We start from the raw sequence: 13,507 nt of genomic DNA, 5'->3' as shown, positions 1-13,507 counted from the left end.
GTATGAGGTGGCACGTGGTATTCTCTGACACAGTGCCTCATCCTGCTGGAGGTGTCCATTTGGAAAAAGGGTAGACGTGGCCATAAAGGGGATGCACACGGTCAGCAACAATGTTCAGGTATACTGTGCCGTACAAAAGATGCTCAATTGGTATTAACAGGCCTAATGTGTGCCAAGAAAACGTTCCCCACGTGATTACACCACCGCCTGTAGCCTGCACCATAGAAACAAGTCAGGGCGGGTGTGTGGATTTATGCCGTTTAGCAAATTCTGTTCCTGCCATCTGCACATTCTGCAAGCAGAGATCCAGAATCGTCAGACCAGGTGATGTTTTCACGGGCACCTTATGCCAAAGACTGCAACACATTACCATTCGGCCAAACCGGTTCAGTGAGATTACTTGGAATTGTCTTTCCTCTCCCCGTTCCCATTTTGTTCGCAGGTAATTATGGGATGATGACATTCAGAGCTGCATTTCTTTCAGTTTAATTATGGTTTAATCTACAACCTGGAATTGCGACTGTACAGTGAGCATGTGATCCCATGACAGTAAGTGCAGGCTCTGGGTTTCTCTGGCATCCTAGAAAATTCCAAAGTACACCCTTTTTAAAAAAATGTAACAATTTAATCACGCTCCCCATTCATTGGCTAAGTTCCATGCCCCTTCACCTCAGCTGGTGTGTGGTTGGTGTTCTGGCACAAAATGGGGCATCCTACCTCATCAAGATGGGTGCTACACATTAGCGCTGCTGAGCAGTCTCTCTCACTTCGCTTTAATATGTTTTTGAAATTCATGAAAGGAGCAGTTCCTTTCTTCCATCCTGCTAAAGCCTTGAATTAATTCCTGACCACTTCACTCTCTCCCTTTCACACAGCATGCCCCCACCCCCCCCCCCCCCAAAAAAAAAACATTACAGTGAATTTAGTAAATCAAATGATAAAACAAAAAAAAACCATGTATGTGTTATGCCGTCAAAATACTGCATGACATGTTCCTACTGAATAATATATTCCTCGACATGACCTGGCCACTGAGTATATTCCAGACAAATAGGAACAAAAACACGGTAACTAAGACGTCAAGATGAACGAATTCATAAAGACAAACGAGAAACTTGATTTGTCCGAATAAAACTGAGAAGAATCCCCCCACCCCCAGACTGTGGTTTTCAGTTCCTCTTGTGACTGCTCTGCCTTTCACTGCTCTGTTTGAAGCCGAGGGTGTGTAGACAGCGGGCTTTTCAGAAATGACAAGCGCTTACAGCAGATTAGTACTTTCACTTAATCTTCCTAGCGCATGCACCATGCGTGTTCACACACATCCTCGGGCTTGCACGTGAAAATGAACTGAACGAGTGGAATTTTGCGCGCGCTAGTTTAAGGTGAACAAGGAGTCAGAGTGGATTTAATTCTTCATTTGTACATGGTTTGCCTATTATGTTTATGTTTACACCTAGGCATATCAATCAATCTTTATTCCGGACTGAATGTCCATATATATATATATATATATATATATATATACACAAACAGGTTAAAAAAAAATAAAACAAACAGACAAAAAAGACAGGTCATAAGTTATAAAAAAATTAGAATAAAACGTACAGACTCTTGTGCCAGTGTTTCCAGATTTTCGACTGGTATCTCATAGCTACGTGCAGGGTTTACGGTCACCTGTATGATAGCATTCTCAGAGGCGTTTAGACGACACACACATTTATACATAAGGTTTCACAAGACACGAAGGCATGAGGGAACTCTAGTATTAACAAACATTTCAGAGGCACTAGACCATCTTGGTATTCTTACTAAAAGTCCCAAAGAATCATTATGAGCAACTTGTAGCTTCTGTAAGCTTGATTTTCTATAGCTACACCATAAATGTGCACTATATAGTGGAGTGTCATCTGTACACATTTTAAACTTTCGCATCAACATGTTGGCTCGTGCATATAGATCACGACACTGACGAGAAATATCCTCATCATCAGACAAGTCATCAGTGATGCAGTAACCCAAGTATTTTACCTTATTAGAGACACGTAAGACATTTTCAGACAGATAAAAGTTAGGAAAAATTTAATTGTTCTAAATGTCATGACAATGCTCTTCTTGGCGTTGTATTTAATGTCAAAATCGGCCCCGTACTTAGTACATACGCCCAGCAGTCGTTGCAGGCCAGCACTGTATGGGCAGAATATAACCAAGTCATCCACATACATACAAGATGATTAATCAACGTATCACCCATCATACAGCCTGTCCTACAATCGTTTAACCGTCTTGAGAGATCATTCATATACAAGTTAAAGAGAAAGGGGGATAAAATCCCCCCTTGTCTGATGCCATTCAAGACCCTAAAGGGGGAGGATCCATTGTTTCCCCATTTAACCTGCATGGTTTGTTGAGCATACCAATATGCAAAAATTCTAATAGTAAATTGAGGAACCCCATACTCACATAATTTTCTATGATTTACACAATCAAATGCCTTAGATGCATCAATAAAACACATGACGATTGTGGAGTTCTGACTCCTATATTTCAAAACAATTTCCTTCATATATGCACATGTCCATGCTATGTTTGCTTTCGAACCCAAACTGATTGTCAGTGGTTAGAATACACATTTGTAACCTATCTAAAATAATACTTTCTACAACTTTGGAAAGAATGCTGGCTAAGGCTATGGGTCTGTAGTTATCCATACTACTTATTTTGCTTAATAACAGGCACTAGAAGGACAGACAGCATAGAATCTGGAAGGACACCATGCATCAAAAACCCAGTAAAACAAAGAGCTAAGAGAGGAGTTAGCCTCTGGCTTGCAAATTTTAAGTGCTCAGCAGTAATGTGGGCTGTTCCACACGTCTCGTTATCAGCTAGCTTCACGATAGCATCGTGCGTTTCTGTTGGTCTGACCACCACTCTATCACTGCTCACAACATCATCACACTTAAATCTGTCATCTCTGACACAGTTGAAAAGTTCACTGTAGTGCTGACGCCATAGTTCTGCAATCTTCTCTGACTCTGTCACACCGTCAACACTAGAGGGTAAAGATGTTTTGCTGTTGTTGATAACTTTCACTTTCTTCCAGAAGTCATGTACATTATTGTTTCTGAGCTTTCTTGCCACGGCACCAGCCCTCAGTGCCTGTTCATTTCTATTCACAAAGCGTAAAGCATACCTGAATCTTGCATTGGCAAGCTTCTTATTGTCAAACGGTGGTCCATGCCTAGCTCTACCAGACTCAGCCCAAGCTTCTCTGGAAGGAGCATACACAGCATAGAGAGCATAACGTATAAAGGCAGCTGCATAACCGAAGGTGGGACATATTAATACACAAGCTTTTTAAGTTTTTCTTTTCTTTTTTAATAAAGGTGGGAGACGCATTAACTCACAAGTTTAAGATTTTTGCTCATGTTGCTTTACAGAATGTACACTCTTTTATCTGTGGTTTGTTTTTATTAAGCGTATACGGCGTGTCTATTCTCCATCATACAGGTACGTGCTCCACACAGCATCTGCTGCAGGAGAACGATGGGAAAACTCAACACAGCTGAAAGGCTCCAATGTAAAACAGGCTGCATTCTGGTCCGCACAACATGTAGAATGCAAACAAATCAAAAGCAAAACGTTTCATTTTCAAATGTACAAATTCAATTTTGCACGTGCCCACAACCAAAGAAATATGAAGCTTGCTTAAATATGCAGGATATCGTACATTTCCAGTCAACTTGAAAAATGAGCCAGAAGTTTTTTTGCAAGTACTGTACAATTAGAGAAGCTACCACAAATGAACTATTCTCACAGGAGACATCAATGTAAAACTTAAATGATGGTACTGAGCCATATCAGTTTTAAAACATGTTCAAAAATGTTATATAATTTTTTTTTTTTTAAACCCAACAATACATTCAAGTTCCAGTCAACTCCTATACCTCTGCCGATGGCTTAATTACATCTAAAACGTATAGAGTAAAATAAAAATCAAATATTTATGTCCATATCAAAAAAAATACCAAGGTTATTGTCCAGCTTTCCTGGAGACCTCTGGATGTGCAACTAGTACACCTCCCTCCTCGTCTCCTCTGGAAGATCTGCCAGTCCCTGAAGCTCTCTCAACCCCTGTTAATTAAGAACAAATTAAAAAATACTGTGACCACCCATTTCTTAAATGTTCTACAATACACCAAGTACCATACGAACAAGAAATAAAACCGTTTTAAATGGAGAACTCTTAGTACCATACAAACGAAAAATATGAGTTTCAAATCAATCAATCAAACTTTATTTATAAAGCACATTTCCGACAGCGGGTGCAACTCAATGTGCTGTACATAAAAAGACAGAGAAAAACAGGGTGATTGAAGGATATACATTTTTAAAAATTTAAGAACGAAGGACAAAACTAAAATCAAGATAAAAATGAGGGTAAACGGCAGCAGTAGAGAAAGTGGTGCAACAGCAAACACAGCAGACAAACAAGGTCGGTTAAATAACAGAGTAAATAGTTTAAAATAAATAAAAACATTTTTTTTTTAATGTATAAAAACAGAAGTAGTACAAGTAAAAATAAAAGTATAAAAGGTAAATCAGGGAGGGTAAAAACCAAATGCAGAACTCTTGCAGAATGGTATAAATATTTAAAAGCAACGAAAAGTAGTTACATACCTCCAATACCATGCGAATGTTAGCTTTGATCTTTGCTGCATCTTTGGTGAATGCATCTGTGTATCTATAAACATACAAATACAGGAACACTAGGGTTTTCTACAATACGAAAATAATACATAACATAAACAAAAAAGGCCCATGTTGAATCCATTTTGTGTGTGCACATTCTGAATGAATCCAGTCAATTACACATTAATGACTGCTTTACTTTTATTGTGGTTAGGCTCACCTGCTACGTGCTACAACGGAAATCTACAGTACTAGAGTCACTGTTCGATCACATGGATTTATTTACTCCGAGAGGAAACCATGCAGAAATACACCATGTTGAACAGTGCATAGTTAATGCTGTCAAAATTACAATTCTTTCACTGTATTGTGTCATGGCTTACACTGGAAAAACTACAGTGCCATGTTATCAAATCTGACAATGTACTGCCGCTGTGGCAAGTTGCTGAAAAATGGGTTTTCAAAGAAGAAATATTTCTGACTGTATTTTCTCCCATCATATTTTATTATCAAACATTATTTAACTCATTCACCGCAACTGTGCAAGCTCAATCTCGTTTCATTACGATGAACTTGCAGAGCTGAAATGCACCCAGGCAAACAGAAATGACAACAGAAACCGCCGCAACAAATATTCGATTGACCCAACACAACACTTACGTAGTCAGCTGGCTTGTTTTCTTCTCAATGAATTTCAGAGCTTCTGGCAAAGTGAGCTCCACGAAAAAGCCGTAACCAACAGCGACAAAGATCCTGGAAGAGTCCTGACTGACAGAATTAAAAAAAAAACTTGAAATTCACAACCCGCTACTTATGGTATTACAATTTTGACAGAACTCAGGACATAGTTTCAATGGGAATGACTCACACATGAGCTTGTACATAGAAATTACATCCCAGGTCCACTTCAGTCTTAAGATCCTTACATCCAGATTCCTGGAGGAGAAATGATGCCAAATCAAAGCTCAATAATAATAAATAAAAATAAAAGTAATCAGTAAATACAAATAATATGAATGTAACTTTATAGAACTGTATTGGTCAGAGTGCATAGTCTTCAGTGTATCAAAATTTGATTCCTAACTGATGGGAAACATTACAAAGAGCTACCACAGTGTAACAGACTTGTTAATCACGGGACACTACCTGGAGACTTTCAATGGTGTTCTTCAGTTGCAGGTATTGAGCAATCTTCTCATACACACCATCTCTCTGCTCCAACACTCTTCTGTCAAAACACCCAACGTCAGCTCGAATAGGTGCTCACAATAAGTGCCATTAAAATATGAGATATCTGCAGGTGCCTAGCAACTGACTGACATTTTAATCATACAACCCGTGTGGGCGGTCTGATAAAATAAAAACAGACGCTGTCTGCCCTACAAAAACAACACTGAGGTCCAGCGAAATAATCCATCAATTCACGTGCTGATAGTGCTCAAGTGAACAACTAAAACCGAAAAATTCAACGTGTCAACGGATAGCATGATGCTGACAACGTGTTTGTATCCAGACGTTGGTTACACAAGAAAATACCCACTGAATAAATATATATTAAAATTGAATTTTACGTAACTCCCGAGCATTTGAAAGGATACGCTTAAAAAACCAGTCGACAGCAAGCATGCCAAAAATATTTAAGACCAAGTACAAAGCGATAGTAGGTAACCAACTATGGCATTACTCAGTTGAATCGCGAGCACGTGTAGTTCAGCGAGCAACCTATTCGGAAAGAGCGTTATATTGGTAGTTAGGTAGCGTTACTTACTGTAAATCTCGCTTCAACACCTCGTCGATGAACGTTTCGTACTGCAGTACCTTTTCATTGATGTCGGACTTTCCTGAAGTCATCGTGTTGGCAACACATTCAACTCATTCGTACGTGTAACTGAAGCCTAACTGGATGTGGAAAAGGGAGACAGAAATGTTCATATATAAACCGACAATGAATAAATGCAAAAATTAATAAATAATTTCTCTAATTTGTCAGATAGCCCGTATGTTTCATAGCTGCACAAGGTCATTCTTGCAAGCATTTAGCAGCTAGGCGCTAATAAATCGCCGTAATGAGACAGAACGTGTACCTCTTGAAACAGTACGTCTTAAAGAAAGAAAATACTGCTATATGGCATATAGTGTTTCTCTGTTTTTATTTTTTATCTTTCCTTGTTGCTACATTTGTTGGTATAAATCCGGATTTTAAGGGGGGGACCGTCTCAGAATCACTGTTTCCATTGGTCCTCTTACAGGAAGTTAACGTTTTTATTTCATTTGTCGTCCTGAAACAATTTGTGGTGCTTCATTGGTTCTCTGACGGCGGCGTGATAAATCTTCTTAGAATGCCCACTGACTACACTTTAAAAAAAATGAACCAGTTCACCTAAAACTAGTATTATTCGCTTACAATGTGATTGGGATAAACGATAATAACTTGAAGTAAACCGTAGGACTTCCTAAAAGCTGTGGTATCACAATATTGCGTCCGTGTCGATATTCTCAGTAAATATTGAATAGTTCAGAAAAGCGTTTTGGAATGTGAGAGCGCCAGTTATGTTCATATGAATTAAACTAAAGACGTCTGTATATGAAAACCAATTACCAATGTGCGGTTGTTTCTTCCCCTGTACAGTCGTGTGTCCTATCTCTCTTGTATGTCCAAACTTAAACTGAGGTGGTCTAATGAACTAGCCTAAATATGATCATGTTAACGTAAACCGGCCAAGACCATCTCATCCCCTAATGACAATACGTGCTTTTTTTTAGGCTACACAAGCGGTGCATTGTACGGCCAATCAGATGAGCTCTATGTGAGGCTGAACCACAAATTAAACACAGGAAGTGACCAAGTATAGTCTTTTTAACGCGAATAATAGATTCTAAAACATTGCCGCAAGTGCAGCTTTTTGAACGATCTACTGATAATTCCTAGGTGACCCACATGAGATTTGACATTGATTCTGGCGTTTTACTTTTACCGACCAATTCATTCATTATAGGAGTGTGACAAGGTTGGATAAAATCCCATGCACTCATATTCAAAACAGCGTGATAGCCTACCAAATGCGCGATATTGTAGATGCACCACAGTTCTGATCATAGATGGCAGGAAATCGTAATCTGCAACACTGCGCCGCCTATTCCCATATCTATGACGTCACCGTTGGGCGACATCGGAAAATAATTTGTTCCTTTTAAAAACGAGTAACAAATACAACAAATGCACTTGCGACTGTGTTTTATAGTTCTTCTGCCGACACAATGATGTTTGCATCGTGGAGATCAGAATTTCCATAAATTAAAAAAATACCAAAAAAGGTCATACAGACCAAAGTTCACAGGTCACGTAGGGGGTCATTTACTTCTAACGTGAGTGTTGTTTGTAGTTTTGATAGCGTGCTTATACTGAATCATTTGTGAGTACAATTAATTACTTGCTAGTTGCAATTTAACTCGAATGATAGCGTGCTAGGAGCTGATTACGTATTTTAAAGTTTGCTGAAAAATGGCTGGACCAGAGTTATTCCTGGATTCTAGTATCCGAATGTGGGTCGTCTTACCCATCGTGTTCATTACATTCTTCGTTGGGGTCATTCGACACTACGTCACTCAACTTCTGCACAGTGACAAGAAAGTAGAACTCGAACAGGTGTCTGACAGGTAACCTGAGACCTTCCTAAGTTTTATTATGAATGTCTTGCCTACCCTACATATTGGAGTGCTTTAATTCGGTCCTCTGTATGTTCATTTACGCAGTCAAGTCTTGCTACGGAGCCGGATATTGAGGGAAAATGGAAAATACCTTCCGAAACAGGTAGCTATCTAACCAGCTAGCCGTGATATTTTGTTTATTAGATGGAATGTACTCTTTTCTAAATCTAAACACTGCTACTGCTCTTTCTCAATTTCAGTCCTTTGCCATGCGCAAACACTACTTTAATAACACTGAAACTGGGTTTTTCAAGAAAGTCAAGAGGAGGGTCGTCCCTAAAAACCCAATGACTGGTAAGATAACGTATTCCTGTTCTTACACCCTGATCTTCAAAGTTTCCTTGTGTTGAATCGTGGCTGACGACCGTAATTTTCCATTCACGAGCAAGTATCCGAGTACACCTCTCCTGTCGTGAGTTCACTGGCTTATCCAGAAATCAAATAACGTAATATTGGGTCAAAATACAGTAACTCATGTGGTTTGAATGGACACGGTATATAGACACGTTTTAGAGGGTTGTTTGAAAAAAAGAATCTGCCCAACAATGGTATTCTGAGATCTGTCACTTATAAAATTCGATCACACTGCGATACTGCGTTTTTGACCACATTCCGCCAAAATATACGACAAAATAAACGACAAGCTTGAAAAATGTTAGTCATGACTGACATTCTTGGCTTTGCGTCTTCAGATACCAGCATGGTGACCGATATGATGAAAGGAAACCTGACGAATGTGCTTCCCATGATTGTAATCGGTGGATGGATCAACTGGGCCTTTTCTGGCTTTGTCACTAGTGAGTATGATTGGAAAAATCATATTTCAGCGCAAAGTCAATGCATCAAGACTAAGAAATTGCTCCACACAATTTACTGTGCTATATAATCGTGTTATTTTCTGTTTTAAACGCGTTTTCCTGTTTCAGAAAGCTAATGTTTGCACTGTGGTGCAGACGCAACATATTCAATGTTTTGCTCATTTTTACACAGCCAAGGTTCCATTCCCCCTGACTTTGAGATTTAAGCCCATGCTTCAACGAGGAATTGAGTTACTTTCCCTTGATGCATCCTGGTAAAGTACAGTATCTCATAGCTTAACACTGTTGCCTGCTTATTCCCGTTTGCTTGATTTGAGCACTTATATTTAGTTTAAAAAAAGACCTGTTTTGTTTTGTTTTTTCCCCAAATCCCATGCCCTGGAAAGTTATTTATTTATTTATTTTTTTCCTCCATAATTGATACTTGGTAATTGCATGCAATTGACTGATTAACAAAGCAGTTTGTTTATGTGAAGTGAAATCTTTATAGCTGTGTTTTTTGTAAGGTTCCCATTTATTTCTCCAGCTGAAAACTATGTTTGGGAAATGTTTGTGTGATTAGTTATGTTAAATAAAGGCTGAGTAATAATTCATTTAAAAAAAAAACACTTAAAACATCTTAATCTTTTTAAAAAAATGTATTTTTAGGGTGAGTTCGGCATCTTGGTACTTTCTGAATGTCTTCGGGCTCCGCAGTATGTATAATCTTATCCTGGGACAGGACAATGGTAAGTGTCTCTCGTACTGGCACGTGTCTTTATAATACTAGATTCTTCCAGGGAATATACATTGAAATGAGGACGGCTGTAGTATTAGTTGAGCTGTGTGTGACGCCAGTTGCAGTTTCTGGTGTTTGATTGGGTCTGCCTGTGTTGCACCATCATGCACAGACTGACGATGTAAGTGAGACCCACTGAAATATGAATGAAAGATCGTGCCAACCTTGCCTGAGTAGGCCAGTGCATTGGACAACCGGACACACATACCGTTTACATATGTGCTTTTAATGTTGTACTATGGCTTCTAGTCTGGTCTGATTGTTATTAACGTGTTCAGCCCAGGGACAGCAGATGGAAGTTAGCGATCTGGCTAAATCTGGCACATTTACATCACAGAATAGTGATGTTGATCAATGTATATTGTCCCTGTCAAAATAAATAAATAAAATAAAATGCACTACCTCCTCCCCATTCAGCTGCCGATCAGTCGCGGATCATGCAGGACCAAATGACAGGGGCCGCCATGGCTATGCCTCCTGATCCCAACAAGGCCTTCAAGGTAACGTACTCCATGCTCGGCTTTCAACAGGAATTCCTTGTGTCATGTCAAGTCATGGGAGGAGTGGTTCATCTAAGAAACAGAGCCCTTACATATGCGTATGTCCAGATTTAAGAAATAGCGACATACTGCATGCTTGCCGGTAATCGCTACTTCTTAACACGTACACTTATACTTAATACACTTCTTAATCCTCCATACACCTGCCCATCCTGGCAGCGCTGCATCCACACACACACACTGCTAGCACGGGAGTGTAATAAAAATTCATAAATATGTAGGCAGGCAGTAGCATAGCGGTTGACTAACGGTTGACGCTTATGAAATGGGGCCCAATGGAGAGGCACAGGTGGTGCAGGAGCGTTTGAGACTGAGATGATGGTGATGATGATGATGATGGTGAGGAGGAGGGGGGCGGGAAGATGAGTCAGTCAGCCGAATTTCATACGCTGAAGAGGATGACTGGCCAAAGTAAGGCTCAGATCAGGACAGAACTGCAGTCCCCCAAATTGAAGAATTGATGAAGAGCCGCACAAGCATTCATACAAATTGCTAGAAAAGGGGAGTACTCCGCGTGTTGTTTTACGAGTGTAGGGAGGGGGAAAGAAGGCTGGAGGAGAATCAGTGTGTCTTTTATGCACAAATAAGATGTGTGACGGAGTGTAGCACAGTGAGTAAGGAACTGGGCTTGTAACCGAAAGGGCGCAGGTTCGATTCCCGGGTAGGACACTGCCGTTGTACCCTTGAGCAAGGTACTTAACCAAAATTGCTTCAGTATATATCCAGCTGTATAAATGGATACAATGTAAAATGCTATGTAAAAGTTGTGTAAGTCGCTCTGGATAAGAGCGTCTGCTAAATACCTGTAATGTAATGTGTTAAGGACTCAAGTGTTTATTGTAGCATTTATTTTATTTTATTTATTTTTTGGTCCTTCCTGAAGTGTACTGTAGAGACTGATCATGCGGCCGGGGAGGCTTAGAGCATGTATGATAGTACGCCGTTGTGAACCTTTGTGTTTATTTTATTTATTATATTTTTTTTGTAGAGTGAATGGGAAGCTCTGGAGATCGTGGAGCACCGGTGGGCCCTAGAGAATGTTGAGGAAGAGCTCATGTCGCGGGACCTCAATTTTGGCGGGTTGTTCAGGCGGGAACTCACAACCGCTATTTTTTGATTATAACAAAAAAAAAAAAAAAAAAAAAAAAAAAAAACGCATGACCAGCTGTAAAACAACGGGAGGTTTGCCCAACTTTCCCGTTATGTGCGTTCTTCTTTTCTCAACGGATATTTTCTACGCTGATCTTCCAGTTGTCTGAAGTCTTGTTTTTAACAGTAAAATGTCCAGCTGCATGAGATTTCCTCCTCTTTAACCTTGTCATTTTTTATTAAAAAAAAAAAACCAAAACATTTAATTCATTTAATTTATTCTCCGAATATAATTTTGCTGATGGAAAAAGGCCATTCACTCCTATTCACTTTTCTTTAATGCTGATCTCTTGCAGTGTTCAGTTGTATTTAGTTGGCATATTGACCTTGCTTCCTCATGCTATTACTGCATTTCATTTGGTCTCCATTATTAAGATGCCTATGCACATAAAGTATGCTTTGTATGTCTGTAGTAATTATGAATGTACCAGTGCATGGAATCAATTTAGAGGACTGCAGTTTTTTGGTTTGCCAGTCTAACCAAATTTGCTCCCTTTAGCTCTGAGCGGTAGTGGTTATGTTATGGATGGATGTAAAAAATGGGTTAAGTAAGCCTTATTGTTACCTTTGATTCCACATAATCACTGCCATCTTTGAAAGCTAGTGAACACTAAGGCAATGTCAAAAAGCTGGCAGTTAGCTTATGACTTATGACATTAAACCTACATGTTGTAAAGATAATTTTTAATCCGAGGAGGAGGGCGGCGGGGTGGGGGGGGAGTTGGAGTCAAGCAATATGTACTGGTTTTTGGCTCAAATACTTTAGTTTTGATAAGCTGTTGAATGAGAAATGATCTGTATTAAAAATTTCACTTGGTAATTCATGAGATGTGTGTGAAGAATGTTGTATAATGTACAATTGTACTAATGGGTTAAAAAAAGGTGTTTATTGTTCAAAGTTTCTAATATCTACCACTTAAGTAAATTTGAAGATTTCCCAGTGAAACAATTGCTTTTTTTCCCCAGTTGTTCTCAATCATAAAACGGTTAATTGACTTAAGCCATATTATTGCATCAAGCTGAGTAGCAACCTCAGTAACAATTTGTTGGAGAAAAAAAAAAGTAAAAATTGAGAAATAAAAAAAATTCAGTTGACAACTCAAGCAAACCTAAGACAGCAGAAACTCATATTTGAACATAAACATCATCACAAACTGGATCGCATGTGAAAAGCACCTAGGGGAAAAAAAAGTATATATAAAGGTTGTATGTTTTAAATGCTTGCGCTGCCTGTTCAGAGTGCTTCGTTGAGTGCCAAACGTTTTGTTTCCTTCCAAATGTCGAAAATTCAGAGTAATTATCTCTCTCAGCTTGACTTCAAGGGAGAGGACTACTCTTCATTTGCAGGTGCTACATTTTGAATGAGATGTGTTCACATCGTTATGTTTATATACCACGTCAGAACAAACCGTTTTCTGCATGCAGTTGCAGCAGACAGCCGTTTTATTGAAAGAAGAAATGCTGATATTTAATTTGACTGTCTGAATGCCTGTTGAGATTTTGAAATAAATTAGGTATTTATTTGAAATTCTTTGTCTGGTCCTTTCTCCACCCTGGCTGCTTCAGGCTTGGGTGTGAACGGTTTGTGGAACCCCTACAACATACCCACTGAAATTTCAAAGTTGGCATTTCATAACACAAGACGACTGAAAGGGAAACATCAAAATTTCCAGTCACTGGCTGATAAAGATAACTAGCTGGGGGGCTTCTCGGAAGGATCCTTGAATTAAATGCATCTTGGAACAACTTTACAGTTACAGATTAAATTTGATTAAAGGAAATGATATCAACAGAAAATAACAGCA

The 13,507-nt window shown here is 39.2% G+C and overlaps 2 protein-coding genes across 4 annotated transcripts; one reads left to right on the top strand and one right to left on the bottom strand.

The window, feature by feature from the left end:
• Positions 1 to 3,351: 3,351 nt before the first annotated feature.
• Positions 3,352 to 7,873, bottom strand: uxt (ubiquitously-expressed, prefoldin-like chaperone). Of its 3 annotated transcripts, none has more exons than XM_035382844.1 (7): positions 7,747 to 7,873; positions 6,458 to 6,588; positions 5,836 to 5,917; positions 5,558 to 5,625; positions 5,350 to 5,457; positions 4,678 to 4,741; positions 3,352 to 4,131 (listed from the first exon to the last, which is right to left on the bottom strand). In XM_035382844.1, the coding sequence occupies exons 2-7, from the start codon at positions 6,538 to 6,540 to the stop codon at positions 4,069 to 4,071; spliced, it is 468 nt and encodes a 155-aa protein (XP_035238735.1). In that variant the 5' UTR covers positions 6,541 to 6,588; positions 7,747 to 7,873; the 3' UTR covers positions 3,352 to 4,068. The 3 variants fall into 3 exon arrangements, with proteins under 3 accessions (XP_035238735.1, XP_035238737.1, XP_035238736.1); XM_035382846.1 differs by lacking the exon at positions 7,747 to 7,873 and adding an exon at positions 7,289 to 7,434; XM_035382845.1 differs by lacking the exon at positions 7,747 to 7,873 and adding an exon at positions 6,774 to 6,944.
• A 123-nt stretch (positions 7,874 to 7,996) lies between these two features.
• zgc:86609 (TMCO1/EMC3 family protein) lies at positions 7,997 to 13,230 on the top strand. Its single transcript, XM_035382842.1, has 8 exons — positions 7,997 to 8,346; positions 8,443 to 8,500; positions 8,598 to 8,691; positions 9,090 to 9,194; positions 9,388 to 9,469; positions 9,864 to 9,943; positions 10,411 to 10,493; positions 11,542 to 13,230. Exons 1-8 carry the CDS (start codon positions 8,192 to 8,194, stop codon positions 11,668 to 11,670), a joined length of 786 nt encoding a protein of 261 aa, XP_035238733.1. The 5' UTR covers positions 7,997 to 8,191; the 3' UTR covers positions 11,671 to 13,230.
• Positions 13,231 to 13,507: the final 277 nt, after the last annotated feature.

Source organism: Anguilla anguilla, chromosome 11, assembly GCF_013347855.1.
Source record: "Anguilla anguilla isolate fAngAng1 chromosome 11, fAngAng1.pri, whole genome shotgun sequence".
Taxonomy (NCBI): domain Eukaryota; kingdom Metazoa; phylum Chordata; class Actinopteri; order Anguilliformes; family Anguillidae; genus Anguilla; species Anguilla anguilla.
Note: the sequence above shows the minus strand (reverse complement) of the source record. Positions and strands in the feature narration are given on the sequence as shown.